We start from the raw sequence: 20,879 nt of genomic DNA on the forward strand, positions 1-20,879 counted from the left end.
ATATCTATACATACTTTTCTATTCATTAAACTGGACACCAACCTCCAAGTTGCTCTTTAAATAATAATACTCATTGGATTTATATAGCGCTTTTCTAGATACTCAAAGACGCTTTACAGAGTGAACAAAGTTTAAATAATTTAATAAGAACGTATATTAGTAAAAAGATTTTTAAAAAAAAGGAGGAAGGGGAGAGAAGGGATGGAGGTCATGTGGTGAAAGAAATCTTAAAAAGTTTGTTTTTGAGGGCTCTGTTCAAACGGTAGGGCGTGTGTCTAAACCATGACGCCCAGGCGTCGCAGTGCCCCAGGGGCCCGAGGCTCGAGCTGGGGCAGAAAACCGCAGTTTTGCATCCGTCTACCGGGTGTCACTGTCGGGCCCCATAAAACGCACCGTAAAGAAAGATGAGATAAAATGGGAGGAGAAGCGACAAAAAAGCCTGATGACGGCAAAGAGAGATCTGGCGGGGGTTTAACGGACGCTGTGCTGGGAACGTGGCGCGTCGACACTCTCCGGTTAACTCTTCTCTGGCTCCGTTCCACGCGGAGGCCTTTTAAAAACGACCGAGGCGGGCCAGAGCAGCTGCGGTCCAGGGGACAAAGGGAGGACTGGAACAAAAGATCTAATTAAGAAGAAGCCCGGCGGATGATGGCGAATCATCGTCTATCGCCTTTCGCATCGACGGGAAATTAATTTGACGCCGCGCCACCGCGAAGGTCGCGGGACTTCAGGTCCAGTGTAGTCTCTGTTCTTCCGACTCTCAATGGAGCGTGAACGGGGAGTGAAATGTTAACAGGGCTTGTGTTTGAAAAGGCTGGGTCTGACGTCCTGCCTTGCATTTCCATATAGCCCAACGTAATGCGTCAGAGATGATTCTTATCAGTAGGATTCTGAATATTCCTGAGTGCGCATATGATAAACTGCTTAATATTCCCCAGCCCCTCGACACAAACACAACCACGGGAGTGAAAATCACTCACATACAGCGTTCTTTCAGCTCAAATGACGCTTCACCAAATCAAACAGCGGCGAGATGATTCTGAGCCAAGTGTAATCAAAGACACCATTTTGGGTTTCCACCTCCACAGTGAGACAGCCGTACCTTAGGATGCCCAGAGGGAATGAATGGAGCACATCTGCCAACCATATCCTCACAAGGCCATTCATATTATTCAACGGTTAGGCCAGACTAGAGAGTGTGTGTGTGTGTGTGTGTGTGTGTGTGTGTGTGTGTGTGTGTGTGTGTGTGTGTGTGTGTGTGTGTGTGTGTGTGTGTGTGTGTGCGTGCGTGCGTGCGTCAACAAATGAATGGGCTATATAAAAAGGAGGAAGAGCCATGGCAAGGTGTCAAGGGAGGGAATGCCTGAGAGAGTGAGTGATGGTGTAAAGGTGGTGTATGGGCGGGGGTTGGGGGGGGGACAATGGGAAGATTAGAGACCAGCATAAGAGACAGAGTGAAGCATTGACTTGCCATTATGAGCATACGAATTGCTTTCGCTCCCTCCCTCCCTCTCTCTCTCTCTCTCTCTCCCTCCCTCCCTCCCTCCCTCTCTCTCTCTCTCTCCCTCCCTCCCTCTCTCTCTCTCCCTACCTCCCTCCCTCTCTCACCCTCCCTCTCGCTTAGTGTCTCTCGCTCGGAGTCTTGCCGACATTGAATCATTGCTGACAGGGAAAATGTATCGTGACCCTACAGGTTAAAAAGGTATTAGCTCATTAGTTCTCCCTTCACGTCCTGATTAAGTGGATTAGGGCCGGTGTCAGGCCAGTGTCTCAAGCCACTGCAGGACTCTAGGACACTCTGCATGCACACCTTTGGATATGCTATTTTCACACTAGCATATGCTGCATGCACACACTAGCATATGCTGCGTGCACACACTAGCATATGCTGCGTGCACAAGCTAGCATAAGCTACACAAACACGCTATTATAAGCTGCGTGCACACACTAGCATACGCTGCATGGACGCGCTAACATACGCTGCATGCACAGGCTAGCACATGCACAGGCTAGCACACACTGCATGTACGCGCTTGCATCGCGTAGAACAAGGTTTTGTTGAGTCAAACAAATCGTGTAAAGTAATACGTACAGATATGATGCACATCAATGCCTCCTACCATACCATGGCAGAGTTACTCACACACTCGCACAACACACACACACACACACACACACACACACACACACACACACACACACACACACACACACACACACACACACACACACACACACACACACACACACACACACACACACACACACGCCTACCGTAAAGCGCCGTCCACGTCTGGTTGATGACATCTAAGCACACTGTCCCTGACCTGGAGGAGAGAGGGAGGAGAGAGGGAGGGGAGCACACGGCGGTGACGCATCAGGAGAAGCATGTGGCCAGAGGCATGTTGACGCATTCAACCGCCTCAACCCGGCAACAGATTGAGTCAACAAGCAATGTATGGGACAAGCAGGACGCATCATACACTGGTGTCTGATATCAGCCCCAACGCAGCAGGTATTAAAGCCCAGAGCGTACAAATGAAACACACACACACACACACACACACACACACACACACACACACACACACACACACACACACACACACACACACACACACACACACACACACACACACACACACACACACACACACACACACACACGAGAACGAGAACGAGAACGGTATTGTTTCACAGTTTATTATCTCGTATCTGTCCTGCCACGGCTGTGCGCTTTATGATTTAGAGGTTGGCGTTCAGATCACTATTGGCACCGGCAGGTATCTGCTCAACTCACTACTCGTCACACCATGTAGGTGTAGAGCTGTGGGAGGAGGCACTGCAGTCTTTACTCTGCTGTCCTGTAACATGATGAGGGCCTTCGCTTCATGAGAGAATGCACACCGTCCAAACTGACCGCTACATCTATTTTGTTCTGTCTATCTATGTTGTTTCTTTAGAATGAGATGTGGGAGATAAGGGTTTTTTGTCTTTTTGGCCTTTTTGTGCCATTATCAACACCATCTATTACGGCTTCTGCAATCATTGATTTCATGTGTTAAAAAAAAAAAAAAAAAACAGCCAACATAACAATGGCTCCTCAAAATGCATGGCACTTACGCTTCGTCGATGTTGGGATGAAAGATCTTATTCATGAATCCTGCAAAGCAGAGGCAGAGAGAAGACTGAAGTGGGACACGGCGCAGTGGATGGAGACACACGGCAACTAGCCTTGAACCAGGGAGACCCAAAGCGGACGCCGGGCGGAGGCCTACCTATCGATGGTGATTTGAACGGGTATTTGTCGGGAAGATCGACGCGCACCTTCCACACGCCGCCCTCATACGGCGCTGGGCGAGAGAAAGCAGAACACAAAACACAGGTGATGCCACGAGAAGAATATAACATTGTTAGAGAGAGATAGAGATAGAGATAGAGATAGATATAGATATAGATATAGATATAGATATAGATATAGATATAGAGAGAGAGAGAGAGAGAGAGAGAGAGAGAGAGATAGATAGATAGATAGATAGATAGATAGATAGATAGATAGATAGATAGATAGATAGATAGATAGATAGATAGATAGATAGATAGATAGATAGATAGATAGATAGATAGATAGATAGATAGATAGATAGATAGATAGATAGATAGATAGATAGATAGAGAGAGAGAGAGAGAGAGACAAGCATGAAGGAGGAGAGGAAGAAACAAGCGTGATCGACAGTACGTCAGGATTCGTCAAACAGGTCGGCCATCAGACTCACTTCATGTCCAGGACATCAGACGTATAGCCAGAGTCCGTATTTCCACCGTATTTATACACTTTGATGCTGTGGTAGTTTGGTATACTTGGAATTTGTAATAGTTTTGTGCGCTCTGATGTTTTTCGGCACTCTTTCTCTGTCCAAAAATAGATCGCCAGCACCGCCCCTCACGAAGGTTCCTTTTTTCAGATTCTTTGAAGTGATGTATTTTAGCTTTGGTTGAGTTCCTCAGATGACTGCTTCTTCATCATCAGTTGGGTCTGACGGCCCGGAATAAGAGGAAAAGACAAGTGTGATTCCATATAGGCAGTGTGTGGGCCTGTGTGTGTGCATGTGTGTGTGTGCATGCGTGCACACACACACACGGGTACAGAATGTTCCGGTCTCCCAAAATAAATCTGCGTAACTGGAGCCCCGTGGCCTGCCGCGTGCACGTGCGCGTGCACGTCGTGCACACATTAGTACGTAAACGAACAGGTTACAAGGAGCTCCAAGGGGTGTCGGAAAATATTCTTCATATCGGAAAATCGGCGGAACCGATTTCAGAAGGCCTGTTAACGGTTTGCCCAATAAAGACGCATATCAGCATATCTCCCAACATCTGCCACACCCACACAGATGTTGAAAACTCCGCCACGAAGGAGAGCTATTTCCTGCCGTTCCCCGTTGTGCACTCCACTAAAACCGTCTGTTCTTTTTCTACGCTTTGTGGAGACGGAAACCCCTCTGGAAGTGGTCTACGCTCCCCTGATCCACCCCGGTGAACCCGTCAGAGCGGCCTGACACAGGACAGCTCGCTTCCTCTGGGGTTCGCTTCCTCCTTTGCGGTCGGTCCTCTGGAGCTCGAGGGGCTCTGCTGATGCCTCCGATAACCTTATGGAACGTTATGCTCCGTTTTCACGGCGACGCGTCCTGGAATGTGTTCCAGAACTCGGAATGCTTTGTTTGAGGTCGGATGAGGAAAGGGAGTTGCGCTGCGGATGAGATTGAAAGGAAGACTTTGGAATTCCCCCCCCAAATAACTCATTCTGGATATGAAAACCACCCTTTTGCCTTTCCACTGTATAAAAAAGGTTAGGGGTCACGATAATATGTTGGTAAAAAAATAAGCAAAATCAGTTTGAATGTTTTGTAACACGTGAACATTACACTGTCCTTGTTACAGTCTAGTCAAGTCAAAGTCAAGTCAAACAAAGTAAGTACACTTGTAGTAAGCAATGTGACCACATGTACCCCCATATGTGTTCAAATGATGGAACAGCCTGTAACCCTAACCCTACATGGTGTAGTTAGGGTAGTGTGGAACACGCTTTTTCGTCAATAGCCTCTTTCACACGTCTTTCCCTCCTTTTCTACATGTAAATGGGAACAGGGGTTGTTGTTCCAGAAAATCTGCAACGCCAATTTGCCGGCTCAAGACCTAGGGACATTGCCTAATTGCTGCAGATACGGCAGCGTTGTGAATTAAAGCAGGAACATTGGGAGAGGCACGGCATGTCCGTCGGACATAAGACGCCGTCAGCGAGAGAGCCAATCACAAGACTCCACTGATGCCATAAATGAATCCGCAACAGTTTACGCCAATGCTTTTCGGTTGATTCGATAGCAATATCAACACAGCTTATTTTGTGTGCAAACAAGCTCCTTTTTTCAAGGATCGCTGGAGACTGGACAGATTCCAACATAATGGAGCTCCTCTCAGTCCACCCTATACCACCACCTCCATATGCTATGTGAATGTAGCTTCATGTGGGAAGAGTGAAAATCAATAGCGTTTATTTTAGCCTCTGTGTAAAATGTCATTTTGCGGGAACTAGGCGTGAAAGAAGCTTATTCCGAACCCCTAACCACATGGTGTGTTACATGTTGTTACATGCTTATTTACACAGTACACACTACCTGGAATTACTAAAGACAACCTAATGTGTAGCCAAACCTTTGAACCCAAACACAACAAAGCCAATGAACCAAAGAAGAAGAAAAAGAAACACTTACTGCCTTGAGGTCCGAAAAACTTTACTACAAACTCGTTGAGTCCGCTGAGGATGGTGACTTCATGCTTGCTCTCGATGCTGGAAATGTGTGTTAAGGAACAGGACACATGAACACACAGGCACACACACACTAACACACACATCCACACACTAACACGACACATCCACACACTAACACGACACATTTGGAACTAATTTAGGACGTCTCCCTGGTGATTCTTTCATCTGATCACTCAGAGTACTCATGGTTACCAAGGTGAGAAATGAATGAATAACAACATCTACATAACCCCCCCACCGTTCCCAGCCCTGGGAATAGGAATGTTCTCAAAAATGAAAACACACACACACACATGAATAATTTGCTACGTTCCAATTATCTGTAAACTAAACTAAATCTCAAGCCTCTCTCTGAAATAAGACGGTATCTAACAACTGTTAGATTTGCAACAGCTTTTTTCTGTTGAATGATGTTCTTCGCTAAAGCAATGGGTGTCAATGTACAACCTTGAGGTAATAACACAACACGGGTCGCCCTGTGTAATCAGTGGAAAGCCTTTTTACATATCATCTTTCTTAAGAATGCAGAAAGGCAAACGTGACCCAGCAGAAGCATGATGATCTCTATGGGCTAGTTAATTGGCTGTCTAAAGTACGCCAAAGTGCTGTAAAAACAACGTTAATAGAACAGAGGGTGTTAATGAGAAGGTTCTGACTCTGTCACAACAACACTTGAGTCGCGAATGACACATCTTCGCAATCATTCGCAGGAAATAGCCTTGTGACTCGGGACCGTGCAAAGCGATTGCTGAGCTTGGAAAGGCTGTACTGCCTCTACCTCTTTACCAATATACGCCGCTGTGTTGCCACGGTCAAATGCTGTCGTAACCCACAGTGTCACCCGTTGGTTTTCAGGACCATTTTGAGGGTATGGATTTGCCTTCAAAAGAGCATCACCACCCTTCACGTGAATGCATCCTCCGGTATTACTGCCACGCGTATGTCCTGGAGACTTATCCCTCTACAGTCATCATAAGGAGATAATCTCCTGGGGGGGGGGGGGGGGGGGGTGGTGGGAGGGAGGGAGGGTGCGCTAGAGAGAACAAAAAAAACAGCAAAACCCTGAAATATAAGCAAAAAATGCAGAGAGACAGCTGGTGGAACACAACATAATAAAGGTGACCACACAAAAGGTAGGAGGGAGAACCAAGAGGAATGGGTACAACAGACCAAACCAACAGTTCTTTTCTGTGCTACGGCGTAGCACAGAAGCTGGCTTCTGTCAGTGCCCTGACGGGACTCTGTGTGTGTGTGCGTGTGCGTGCGTGCGTGCGTGCGTGCGTGCGTGCGTGCACTTGTGTGCGTGTCATTAGTGGCGGTGCTGACCCTCACAGGGTTAAATCGAATCAAGGGTTATTTTAAGCTTGGGCTGGATCTGTGCAGGGCACACAGAATCCTCCAGCTTCCTCCAGGGATGTGTGCCGCCGTCTGAGCGTACACAGAAACTCTCCCTGGAGCGATCCCACTCCCGGCTCAACAGGGTGAAACCAACTAACAAGGGTCCAGCCAGGCTGAGTGTATGTACGAACCAACCAACGTAATGACACTCCCTGACCCTATTGCAAGCCTGATCACATTCTGGAACAACCAACCTGCCTGCCTGGTCCGAGTAGTACGTGGGCGTACCCCACTAGACGAGCCTGCAGCGTAGCCTTAAGGTGGATCTACAGTAGGGGTGTAAATCGGAGCCTTCATGATGATTCCATACGATATCGATTTCTTAAGCCAACGATTCGATTATTTGCGATGCTTCAGAATTTCCCCACGATACGATTAGATTCTAAATATTTTTTACATTATATCTATTAATATAATATCTATCAAATAAATCAACAAAAAAATTAATCATTTGCCTTTTATTGAGAATACAGAAACAGTAATCTATACACACTTTAGTGCTTACTGTGCAGGTCTATTATGGCAATTAGCCTATTCACTGTAAAAAAAATAATAATATAAATAATTAAATAATCAATACTCTTGCGGAAGAATCGATGCATCGAATCGTATATATATATATATATATAATCGATTATTCAATACAAATCGATTAATAATTAATATTTACACCCCTAATCTACAGTACATTCCAGTTGCTCGGTTGTTTACACTCTGCTGCAGCTCGTTTAGCATGTCCAAGATTCTTGTGAGGGTACCATGTCCACATAGTATGTGACGGTGCGTCAAATCCTGTTTAAACACTCAAGGAAAGATTGCATATCTTTGACAAAGAGGGTTGGTGGTTGGAACAGCATACTGTATATACAGTATGAGTTAGAGAACACTCAGTTAGAGGTTGGCGTGTATGGTCAATGTTCTTGGCTCCGAACCCATCCCTACGACGGGCTACATTACACAGGCTGTACAGATATGGGCAAGCCAACATTTTATCAATGTTCAGACAGCTTCGCAATGTTATCGATAGCCGTGCACGATGAAGCCCATGCCCAACATCAGCCTACAATGGTATAACCTAGCGCTGCTCGATTATGGAAAAAATCATAATCACGATTATTTTGGTCAATATTGAAATCTCGATTATTCAAACGATTATTTTGGAGTTTGAAAACATAATGCATTCATTCATAATTTCTCACCAAAAAAAAAACACTTTGTAAATGAGAACTTCGAAATTTCCCCTTAAAAATATACACAGAATGGTCAAATAGAAAATAAAGTCCAGATATGAATCCAGCTGTTCTGCAATTTCTATAATTTTTTAATCGTTTCAACTCGATTATATTAGTTTGGTGATCGTTTCACTCTGAAATCGAAATCGCGATCAAAATTCGATTTAAATCGCCCAGCCCTAGTATAACCACAAGCTTAAGCTCATTAAAATGCCCACAACTCCTCTCAGTATGTACACACCGGAAGCACATAGGTTCATCGGTCATCAGGACCACCAGAATACAGAGGTGAGCATTACAGGGCATGTACTCGGGGAGAGTTGGCGTGTCTGCAGCACCCCGCTGCCCCATCAATGTCCACTAGACTGTCACTTGTTTAGAATGGACTGAATTACCCCAACACACCAATTACTAACCCAACCAGGGCTGCACCACCCCCCCTACCACCACCCCACTGACATGTTAATAATAGGACTCCTCTGTCCTTTTCCTTCTTTTCTCTATTTGGCCGTTGTGTGTTCGGTGAATCGGCCACAGGAGCGATTCAATTAAAACCCGAGGAGACTTTGGCCATTCACCATGTCCCGATGACAGCCTCAAACTGGGGGCCAATTGGTTGTTTGATGTACGTATATGGAGGTGTATGTGGAGGTTTAAAAGGCAGCAGGAGCCCACGAGGGGAATAAGACTAAATGACGGCGACTCACTCTGCTAGCGCCTGTGAAAGCTTCCACTGTCAAAACTGAACGATTGCAAATGGATGAGAGGAGGACAACTCTGAGACGTAGGCGTAGAATAAACACACACCAACCAAGGACAGCGCTAGGTCAATTGTCGGTTTACATTAATATAATACATTATAAATGGTATATTGTATATCTGAAGGCTGTTTAAACTGGCCCTATGCAATCCACTTGCATATGAAATATGAATACATACAAACATACTATAATACATGCTTTTAAGTCTGGAGTCATTGCAGTTATGAGTTTTGCCCTTTTGAGGCCACTATCCCACTATGACCCCACACGCTAAAAATATCCCGTCTTGCTAAATATGGACCCAAATAAACACGATGGTACCTCATAAACAGCACTTTGTCAAACAATGTGGTTCCTGCCGCAACATAACTCACCACTCACCTCACCACTCTTGAGCGGCAGGAGTTTTTAAAAACATAAAGATATGTACTTATGTATCCTGGTGGATTGGTGTATACATGTAGTTTGTGAGGGCAACATCAGACACAGGAGTGCACTGAAGAGTGCCAATAAAAATAAGGGAAGGAATAAAGTAGATGCTGAAGAGACACACACACACACGGCTATTCAATGGCTGTCAGCACAGAAGACGTCAGACGTTCTGCTTAGTTGCAAGACAAAATGTTTACACACCATGAATTGAGAATACAGAATACCTTGCCGTCTGCCAACTGCGGTTGAAGCCCCACAGATTTCATCCACTCTACATTGTCTTTGATAGACACGTGTTTTATTTTAATTCAGCAGCAACACTGCATGAGTTGCCTTCTGTAATTAGGCAATGGATTTTGAGCCAGCTGTCAATTTTTCTTATTCATACAAATAAAAAATGAAAAAAAGTGACACACTCACACTCTTGCAGAGTCCCTGGCCGAACAGTGCACGATGAAAAGGTCTCGCAGATGAAAGGTAAAGAGAATACAGCAGCCATCCACAGGACGAGACCACTGAAGGGTTTTCGCCATCAAAGGAAAATACCCAAGACGGGCATCTGCCTCTAAAGAGGTAGAGCAGACAGACCTCAGTGGAAGCTCCATTAGACAAAAGGGAAAAAGGTGAAAAGAGAAACGCTTTCTAGCCCCGAAATGGGGGAAAGTGTAAAAGACTAACCACCACCAACATCTTTACTTCTAAGCTTTGCATTCAACTTGCTCTGTTTGAGTGTGTGAATGAATGAGTCTGTCTGTCTGTCTGTCTGTCTGTCTGTCGGGCCAAATACCTCTCTGAGCTGGGCAATTTTTAAAAGACACACTTTCCAAGATGGTGGTTGTATCTTCAACCAATGAAATTAGTGTGTTTAAATTTGTATGTGTGTAAAGGCAAAGCAATATACAGCCCTATGTTCATGTGCACAGCAGACATGTTATTCACATATATGAAAAGATTGTGTGTGTGTGTGTGCATGCGTGCGTGCGTGCGTGCGTGCGTGTTTATCTGTATGTGTGTGTGTCTGCGTGTGTGTGTTTGTGTTTTAACAACATGTGGCGTGCGTTGATCACGGAGACTCCTATGCTGAGCAGGACTGCCGTCTCAGATGATCCCGGGCTGCTGGAGAAGAGCAGCAACTGTCCCAACTGGCTACAGGACGCAGAGGGTCAGCCGCTCTCTGGGGAGGGAGATTAAATCAGCTCAAAACGTCCCCTCCCTGCCACCCAGCCCACTGACCTACTCTTCTCAAACGCTCTCTCTGCTCCCCACCATTCATCGCAAGGCTGCAAGGGTGGTCAATAATTAAACAATAACAACGGCCACTTCAAAAAAAAAAAAAATAGTGCTGAGGAAAAAACAATGCATTGACAACTTGTTAATGAGCTAGCTTAACAGGACTGAATATGTACCAAGACTTGCAAACTGTATGTGATATGCAGCAAGCACACCAGTTGCTGCTGCTTATGTAAAGTGAGCTTTAGGTCAAAAAAGCTTAAGCTGTGGGGCAGAATTAAGACTGACAGTTGTGCTCTCCAAGCCAAGGCTACACATAGCGATGTGAAGCGGCTCCAAAATGCGATCCAGACATCGGGCTCTGATCCCTCCCGCCCTGTGCTGACTCTATGGGCTTGCTGATCCCCCCCCCCCCCCCCCCCTCTCTCCTCCCGGCTGTCCCGGGCCGGGCCTGATAAGTGAACGCAGGTGGACTCGGTGGTAGCGGGACAGCCAACACAACCGCACGCCTCTCCCGAATGAAAGGAAAGCGTGTCAGCTCCCGTGCGTCTCGCCTCCAGCTTTGTGTTGGGTTGACTAAAGTCTGGGACGGCCTAATCTTTCCAGGGGCAAACGAGGGCCAACATCGGGGAGTATTTCATGGTTAACCGGACTGCTGAGCACGAGTAGGATGACTCATCTGAAACAACAAGCACGACCTATTAAGGTTTAGCAAAATTGACTATGAAAACACACACAAATGCATACGAAAACAGCAGCTCAATGACTACCCACCCACGCGTTCACCACATGGTCGCACCTCGTCACAAACCGGGTTAGAGTCCAACCTTCGAACCTGTGCAACATGAAATTCCCTCTCACCCTTCAACCCAAGCTGCCTGTCTCTCTCCACTCTCCTGCCCATAAAGGCATAAAAAAAAGGGCCATAAACTATTCCTTGAATAAAACCCACGGTAGACCAAATAATAGTGTATGGACTAGATCAATTGTTCTTGGTAGACATGGGGAAATGGCGTCCCAGAGTTAAGCATTGCAAGGACAGTGGACCTCTGAACCACGATGAGGGGATAACCCGACTAGGGCACACCTCTGCTGTTGAACTTTGAATAAAAATATTGATGGAAGTTCTCAAATGTTTCATTTGTGTGCAATTTGCATTATAAAACGTGCACTTCCAAAAAATACGCCAGTGTCGCAGCTTTTGGAATGTGCTGTGATGTAAATGCAATGTTTTGTGCAATATATTGCAGCTTCTAATGCTTTTCTAGCCTCTAGCCTCAGGGTAGGACAGGTAAAAGAAAAACAACTACATGGAACCAAGTGACATTGGATCAAAAAGCTAAAGAAAGGAGCATGGACATTATTATGTTCTGTTCATTCACTGGATCCGTTCTCATCCTCTTTCAAAACAATGTGTCTATTCTTACACAGTCGAAACAAGACTTTTTCTACTGAAAAACACATCTTGCGTTTCTGTCGACATTATAAACAGCCAAACAAAGGCCACTTCACCTGAGAGTAGGAACTCTCTCCCACCTAGAAAGACCCCCGGGCCCCGCGTAACCATCATTATTTGGGACATCAGCCCGTCAGGGTCCCTTATCTCACTGCTATCATCATCGATCAACAAAGAAACACAACCACCAAACACTGAGGTGTTAAGAAACCTTAAGCTTCAATAGCTGACCGGCTGGTCATATCCATTGCGGGCGAAGGAGTCGGTGTTGGAGAACTCTAAGGAAACCGGGGGGGAATCACCGTGGGAGGCAGATAGAGCGTGGAGTAGCTCTTCCTGCACAGGATTTATTTCTGTAAACACGACTCGGGCTCGAGGGCCACTGCTGTAGCGACACAATGGCCGCAGTGTGCACTCGAAACAGCCCAGGACATTGTCGTTTCAGGACACACAAAAGCCACCTCCTCAAGGACTTCTCACCATGTTAGGAACTCCGCGAACAATAAATGACCAATGGAGATGCGGGGGGGGGGGTCCGATAACTCAACACATCTCGACAGACAACTCAACATAATAGTCTCTGTTAGAGAAGCCTGGCTGGAAGGACGGTTGATGAGGTTAATAAACATAACTGGAGTTTCTGAAAGCCGCGGTGAGTGGGTGCCGTGGTGTGCAGTATCTCTGTGAGAACACTCCCAGAAACCCAGAGCACGCTTTCCATATCAATAGACATACTGCCCCAGAGAGGTCTGACTCATTGAAATCCATATGTAAATTTGTTTGAGACGTTAAGCAAACCCAACTCGCTGGGTGGTGGAAGACGTACAGCTCTCATTCATATTCATTCAGAGTGATAGGAAGAAAAAAAAGCTGTTAATTTGAGAATCCGTATTCAGATGCAGAACTTGGACAGGTTCAGTCAAGAATAGGTTGTATTAAAAAGAAATAAATAAAAGTAAACCACAAACCCTGAAATTAAACAACACTAAATATAAATTGCACAAAGTAATTGTAATATCGAATCACTATAGCTTACGAATCTTATCCACCATCAAAAATCTGAACATCTCATCGCGAGGTCCCTGACGATTCCTGTCCCTGTTTGCTTCCCCTTCAAACAAATAAATGAACAGAACGCTAGCGTACACTTCAAAACACAAGGATTAACGGCCTCTCTACGTATAAAAACCAACATTTGCATTGCATGTTGTCTATCTGGAGCACAACGACATGACGGTAGTGACACACTAACAAACACACCCACCCACGCATGGATAACAATCCCCTTTGAGACTGTTCTACCATGGGACCAGCTATTTCAACCAACACCATCACAACATCGTTCACAGAACACACATGAATAAAGCTCCCCTGTACAATCTCGGATAATCACCTTGCAAAAATGCTACTTGGCTGCCCCTGCTCTTAGAAAACAGAGAAAAGCTTGTGATTCCAACAAATCAGGTCACATTTCAGACGCACGTTAAAGAGTGAAGTGACTCATGTATAGGAGGAGCCCGTAGCGAATGAACAGAAACAAGCAAAACAACAACAAAAGGCGCACACACACAAATATAGCTGGTGTAAAGGCCAAAGATCCAGCCCATCATTCGTCCAAAGAGGAAAAAAATGATGCGTCCGTTTTGATTAACTCAGCACTGCTATGACTGCTTCACTTCAGTGTATAGACACTTAGGGGCTCCGTAGGGCTCCTCTACACTTTCTGAGTGTTGGATTTTAGTTCAGGGTGAAAGATTACCATTCGGGCAACAGTTACTTAAGATAGATATTTGTCCCTGGAGCACCACTGGAGCTAACAAGCTTCATGCATGCATGCACGGGCGCACGGGCGCACACACACACACACACACACACACACACACACACACACACACACACACACACACACACACACACACACACACACACACACACACACACACACACACACACACACACACACACACCTCCTTGACTAATCAACCCGACACAGATGAGAGCCTCACAGAGGCAGACTGTCCGATAAAGAGCAGCATGGGGGGGGGGGGTCTGGTTCTGGTTCTGGTTCACTGTGGTTAAGAGTGAGCCTCCATACACCACGACTAGCCAGCTTGGCCCAGTGTGAACCTCACTCTGCTCTTTATTCTCATTTCATCATCCACCGCGCATTGGCAGCTCTGAAAGGGAACTCTCTTTTTTTTTTAACTGCAGGAACAATCCATCCCGGCTACATTAGCCAGTTGAGCTCCCTTGTGTCACAAGGGGGGGGGGGGGGAGCCAAAAGAATCACAGGAGAAAGACAGGAACTTCAGTCCATCTGTTTTTCGGGGAGAGAACTCAGTCATGCGTGTGTGCGGCTTCATCTTTTGTATTGAAGGATTAACATCGAGGGCCTCCCACCTCGTACTGTCCCGGGGGCCACGGAGCTGTCAGTCAAGCTGCCAGGGGTCGGTTCATTCAGACAGAGCTCACAGCCACCATTTATCAGGTGATTGTATCATCTGCAAACATGATTTAAAAAAAAAAATCATTTTTAAAATTGCTTCTACCAAGCAATTTGAACAATATGCAAATAATAACAACCACCGGGAAACTACTTTGAATGTTGATAAACAAGATTGCTCAGAATTTGGATTTGAATTTTGGAATGAGTAGTATGTGGGTGGATTAAACTTACATGAGTCAAGTCAAACAATGCTGAGCAAATAAATCGCCAATGCTTAACATCACTTATGTAAATGTAAACATGAGGAAAAGAGGTCATCGTTAACATAGACGTAGAATAGATTTTATTCCCCTAATGGCCGCAGCAGCTCACTGTATAACTGGGCTATTCCTTTGATAAGGCCTAACCAAGTTCCTCTAACTGATTAAATATTAACCTTGATGACCACAAAGCTAAAAATGGGATTTGGGTTTCAGAGCGAGTAAGAAGTGAAAAGGTCACAGCCCAAGATCCTTGAAAATGTGTCATCCTCACCATGATAGCAAAGCCTTCCTGCTCTCTCCCTCCTAAAGCGGTCAACACATGATGTGCACCATCTATTGAAGCCCTAGACGTCAGGTTGGGCCAGACAGGAGTACAGCACCTTTATCTCATCAAACTACTAACAATCTATTTCAGTTTCAGCATTAAAAATGCTGTTGGAGTTTGGATTCAGTTGGTTTTAGAACATCAGACAAAGCTGTAATCTCAATGGACGCGCTTTGAGAGGTCAAAGTTGAAATAGTTTCAACTTTGAACTTGGAAAATCCGACCAACTCCATAAGAATACATTGGCAACGCCAACGCTGAAAGCTCATTGTGTCGTTGCCCGCTCCACTCAGCTGTATCTCTAGCCTGGAGCATTCCCTATTATCCTCTTCTCCTCTGCCTCACCCGTACGTCTCTCAGGTTCAGCCACTAGCCACGTACTGCACCGCCCTATAGATACTATAGTCATGCTACATGCTAACGACGACGTTCGCACCGGCTTAGCGTTGGGCTATTTCGGCCAGATGCAGCAGCAGAACACTGTGATGAGGTCAACGGGGGGTGCTCTTGTACAAGAGTAGCAGAGAACACAGCAGTGTATAAACTGTTAATGCTGTCCGGATGCCAGGCCCAGGGTGAACAATAGGGATGTAGTCCGGGGCCAGTGGGAGATAATGCATTGGATTGGCTAGTCCGTGCATAAAGGGCTGGAATGTTGTAGTAGAGAAAGCTAAGTGGTCGAATAGGCCATAGTCAGGGACCAGGGTACATGCAAGCAGACTGAAACACACACATACATTGCACACACCCACCCACACCCACACCCCCCAGCTCGGTTTTCTGGAACAGGCTACACTAACCTGTCTTTTTCAGGGACTTTCGGCCGCAGCAGAGAGGACACAATTTTGTATCAAAAAAAGAAGATCCACCAATGAATATACCCTACCCTATACCCTGGTGTAATGAGCTGTCGCTTTGAGGGATCACCCTCACACCTCTGCCGAGAGAGAACATGCAAGATATGTACAGGGATTTGTTCACCTAGCCGCCATCTGGGCTCTATCTTGGTTCTGAACGCTGACGGGTGGAACTGAATGCAGAAAAATTCAGTAAAAAAAGAAACCCATTTTTTGGTCATGTCTATCTGAATGTATGAATGAATACAGTGACACATAGCTCCATGATAATAAACATTACATTTTGTCTGTATTACGTTTCAATATGCGTGAGTTGGTTGTATATTTCAGGACTCACTATTGTCAAATTCAACGTTTTCTATTCCATTTACATCTGCACTACATACTCAAACGGGATATCATTCCCCCCAAACTATTTCTGCGAGACAACGACCTATAGACACGAGGTCACTGGTAACGTAAGAGCTTGTGTCATCACACACAATAGGCTTAAGCCTTTTGTAATCGACCTGTTCTCAAATTCCAAGGGGCTTAGTGTGCAACGGCATTCGTAAAGGGAACGGGCCTTTGAGGAATCAAAGAGGGACATAGGACAAGCACCTACACCAGGCCGAATATCACAACCTATTTCCCCGAAGAAAAAGCTGTTTCTGAGCGAAAACGAGAGCCAGTAGGAAGCAGTTTTATCCACTTCGTCCCGCCCTACGACCCGCGGCTACGTACTGCTCACCTCGCACGCTCCAACATCTGTCTCTGCTGCGGCAAAGTTTTGAGATCAAAAAATAAAGTTTTGAGAGCTTACCATGTCCACATTGAAGAGGCATATGGTACACAATGAAAACCACCAGTTCAATGAAGAGTGTATAATAAATAATAACTGCGAAGGCACTGCATCAGACACATCACTCTGACTTCAATGGAACATATCCGACGGGCTCAGATGCTAGTCGAATCAAAGAACAGAGTAATTTTACTAACAGAGGGTAGCTATAATGGCTCGGTGCCATAAAGAGCAACAGAGGAGCAACATAGCCACTCTCTGTGTTGCATGGATTATTGGTAAAAAATAAACCCTTCACTGGTTCTGAAACAGTGAAAGACTGTTTATGCTAGCTGTCCTTGAAGATGTATTGACTGATGATAAGGTGATTCATTTTGTCTATCTGAAAAATTATGTAGCAGAGTGGTACATGTATGTATGATTCTTTGATGGAGTGTTTTAGGGAAGATACTATTTCTGTTCAATGTTAATAACATGATCAATTGTTTTGATTGATGGCTTATCTATCTTATTATATTTTGAATGTTAATTTGAATAATATGAATGAAATGAATGATAATAGTACTTGTAGCAGAATTTAAAGAATTCAAAAAGGTTCAATGTCTTAATGACATCAGTTTTGTATTTATCTTTTGCGGTGTAGAGATTCATTGATTAAAAGAAACACATAAACACATAATATAAAAATACAGGTACAGGCAGTGTACCTGATGATGAATTGACTGCCATATTTGTTATGTTAGACAAATACATTGTGAATAAACACTCTTTATGCACAATATTAAGATTATTAGAAATATGTTCTGATGCAATTGCTACAGTTATTCAAACAATTGTCTGTATCCCCTTCATTTTCTATTAAAAATGTGTCCTTCATAAGGAAGTAGTTGAATAGACCTAACTAACGCAATGAATCGTGCTACAAGCCTATTATATTGTTTACCTAGTGCTATTGCCAGACTAGTTGAGGACAAGGACATCATGACATTATTTTTCTGATGGACCATTGCTCCAGTTTTCCTAGGTCTCTTGCGGCCCTCCCAGCAAATTGATGGGCATGGGTCTGGCTGTTAACTCAAGAGGGAAGAGCCACTGCTGTCTGAAAGCTATGGTGCTAGTTTGGGCTTTTAGCTATGTCGAAGGACACCGGCCCCCACACTGTGAATGTGTGTGTGTGTGTGTGTGTGTGTGTGTGTGTGTGTGTGTGTGTGTGTGTGTGTGTGTGTGTGTGTGTGTGGCTTGTTAGTTACAGTGCCGCCTCTAGGGATAAATATCTCTCTAGGGCCTTGGGTTCCTCAAATTGGAAGCCAGATCGCTCTGTGTCTATACAGTAGTAAACAATGGGCTGGTTAAATAACACACATACATATTGATCCATTAACCTTTGGGTGAAAACCAAAATAAAAACTCCTAAAAAGGGCAATCTTCTAGTGTGCACTCATGGTCACTCACTCAACGTTGGAACCAACCGGTTCTCAACACAACAGGTGGCCAACAAGAAACCTGCTCTCGCCAGTCAGAAAGCGAGAGCCACAAAGGAAAGAGCCAAAAGACTACAGCTGAGGAAAATGCAGCACTGTCATTTGTCCATCTATGTATCATCGTGCATATGCTGCAATCCTTTACACAACACTTGTTCTGTGTTCCACTAAGATCACCGGCAGCCGTTGCATACTAGACTGGGTTGTGTGTGCGTGTGTGTGCATGTGTGTGTGTGAGAGAGAGAGAAATAGTGTTCCGGTTGAAAGGGAACAGATTAGAAAAAAAAAAAAAAAACTGCTTTCTCGAATAAGCACTGCTTAAAGCCCAAAAAAGAAATGAAATAGTCAGCAGGCCAAAAAAACAGAATAATTGACCAAAGGAAACAATTTGTCAATATATAGGCTGGATCAAACTGGTTATTCTGAAAATAGCACTGCAATGCTAATTTGACTAAAAGATTGGGAAGGTTTATTATTAGGAGGGGAAAAAAGGCATACAAAATACAACATTTCACATGAGGACTTAAAATAACTGATACAAAAAGTGGCCGAAGCTAATCCTTTTTCCAACAATGAATCACTTTGAGTCTAAGGCCTTTCCCTGGTGCTGGCTGGCCACTCTCTGGTCATATTTGACTGACTATTACAGCCATTCCGTCAGCTGTTACACAGTCCCTCCTACTTGTGGTTTCCAGCTAGAGACAGGCTATCCAATCAATTCACTGTGCTGGGACAAAAACACAACTTGTTGTTTGTACTGCTGTTCTAGAACACTGTCAAGGGGCCCTTTGGTCGATTGTTGTGAACTTCCTTTTTAATGTTCCTGGTTGAACGAAGACTAAATCACACTGAAAAGTAGTAGTGGTGGCAAATGGATATAGAAAAATAACACTACAATAATACTAACAAAACAGTCCATGTAAAATACTGTATTCCATAAATAACGTTTTACATCTGCCTTGCCATAAATAGCAGGAAAACAACTCAGTGTGACCATAGTAATTACGCCTCCACAACATGCCTATGCACATTAAAATACAGTAAGATGAGGTGGCCATTTTGAAGATGAAATTGGAGAAAGAAAAACTGACAGGTGAGCTGCTTGACAAGCCAAGTTTTCTAGACGCCGACCTTTAAACCAACCTGATGTGCAACACTCTCACTAAACAAAGCGCCAGGCAGGCGCTGTACCTGCGAGCCCACATCACTACAGTCAGAACAAAGGCAGCCAGTCTCCTCAGCCAGCCATACGTTATGTCAACAAGCACTGTAAACATGTAGGCCAGTGTTGTACCCCCAGTGACAACAGTACAAAGAAAGACCTCGATGCCATCGTTCAATCCGCGTATCACTGGAGATCTGTGCAATTCGTACTGCACCAAGATAATTATACATTCAAATGAATAGCGCAAACAAGGGGGCTGGAATCTTTCTGACTCTCCGTACAGTAGCGTCAGCTAATGTCATGAACACAATAGCGATTTGAAATGCCAACAACAATTGATTTTCCAGTACTTTTTTTCTAATACAGTCACACTAAAAGACCGATGGTTCGCAGCGAGTGAAAGGGGTCACGGAAAACTATAGGCTTTGCTAGCAAAATATTGTTTACATCAAAATACTAGACATTGAGCATGGAGATGGAACTTGGGTTTTGCTTACTGGACATCTGCAATGCACACAACACAACGCGTATCAGGATAGCTGCTGCCATTTTTAACAACATACAGAAACACAAGCATATAGGTTAGTTCATTCGACAGCGATTAAGTGTTGTTTATGTTCAGAAAGGATACAGTTTCACCACATCCGTATCCATTCGCCTTTTACCCGGACTTGGAGACGACATTTCTGCTGTTCCGTTGTAGAACACCAATATGTATAAAGGAAAACCAGCCCCTAAAACGCTAGATAGTCTAGCTAAAGGTATTATCCGAAAGTTAACATTTGCCTTCGATGTCTCCAGCGAAACGTCCCTACGGTGGAGTCCGTGTCCTCAGCACTAGCGAACAGTGGACCTGTGCTGTGTTTCCTATCGTTCAGTTCTCTGACACAAGCTCCGATCCCTCCGCGTACTGCGTCATATGAGTGCGACCAACATTTTGTAGTTTTTTATAGTCCATCCAATAGTCATGAGTTTGTTGAAAAACAACCAACCAAAGGACACTGTTTTGTATCGCATCACGAGAAGGCCTGAAACACTCTACTGGCTTCCATATTTCCACAGGACCCTTTTGACATAATACCAGATGTTGAAGGTGTTTAAAATGATCTTGCAACCCTTTAATTGTCAGCCAAACATGTAGGCCTACAACATGTATTAACCAAATACAATGATTAGCACAATGATACCTTTGGGATGATGCAGTTTGAATGACATTAAACAA

The 20,879-nt window shown here is 44.7% G+C and overlaps 1 protein-coding gene across 1 annotated transcript; it reads right to left on the reverse strand.

Moving 5' to 3' along the window:
* Positions 1-1,757: 1,757 nt before the first annotated feature.
* Positions 1,758-20,497, reverse strand: LOC311363379 (ubiquitin-conjugating enzyme E2 H-like; the record flags this gene model as incomplete). The annotated part of the gene is made up of 6 exons (XM_084483323.1): positions 20,289-20,497; positions 5,772-5,848; positions 3,279-3,353; positions 3,124-3,163; positions 2,275-2,327; positions 1,758-1,798 (listed from the first exon to the last, which is right to left on the reverse strand). The coding sequence occupies exons 1-6, from the start codon at positions 20,339-20,341 to the stop codon at positions 1,758-1,760; spliced, it is 339 nt and encodes a 112-aa protein (XP_084339449.1). The 5' UTR covers positions 20,342-20,497.
* Positions 20,498-20,879: the final 382 nt, after the last annotated feature.

The sequence above is a fragment of the Micromesistius poutassou genome, assembly GCF_964030765.1.
Source record: "Micromesistius poutassou genome assembly, chromosome: 18".
In the NCBI taxonomy this organism is placed as follows: domain Eukaryota; kingdom Metazoa; phylum Chordata; class Actinopteri; order Gadiformes; family Gadidae; genus Micromesistius; species Micromesistius poutassou.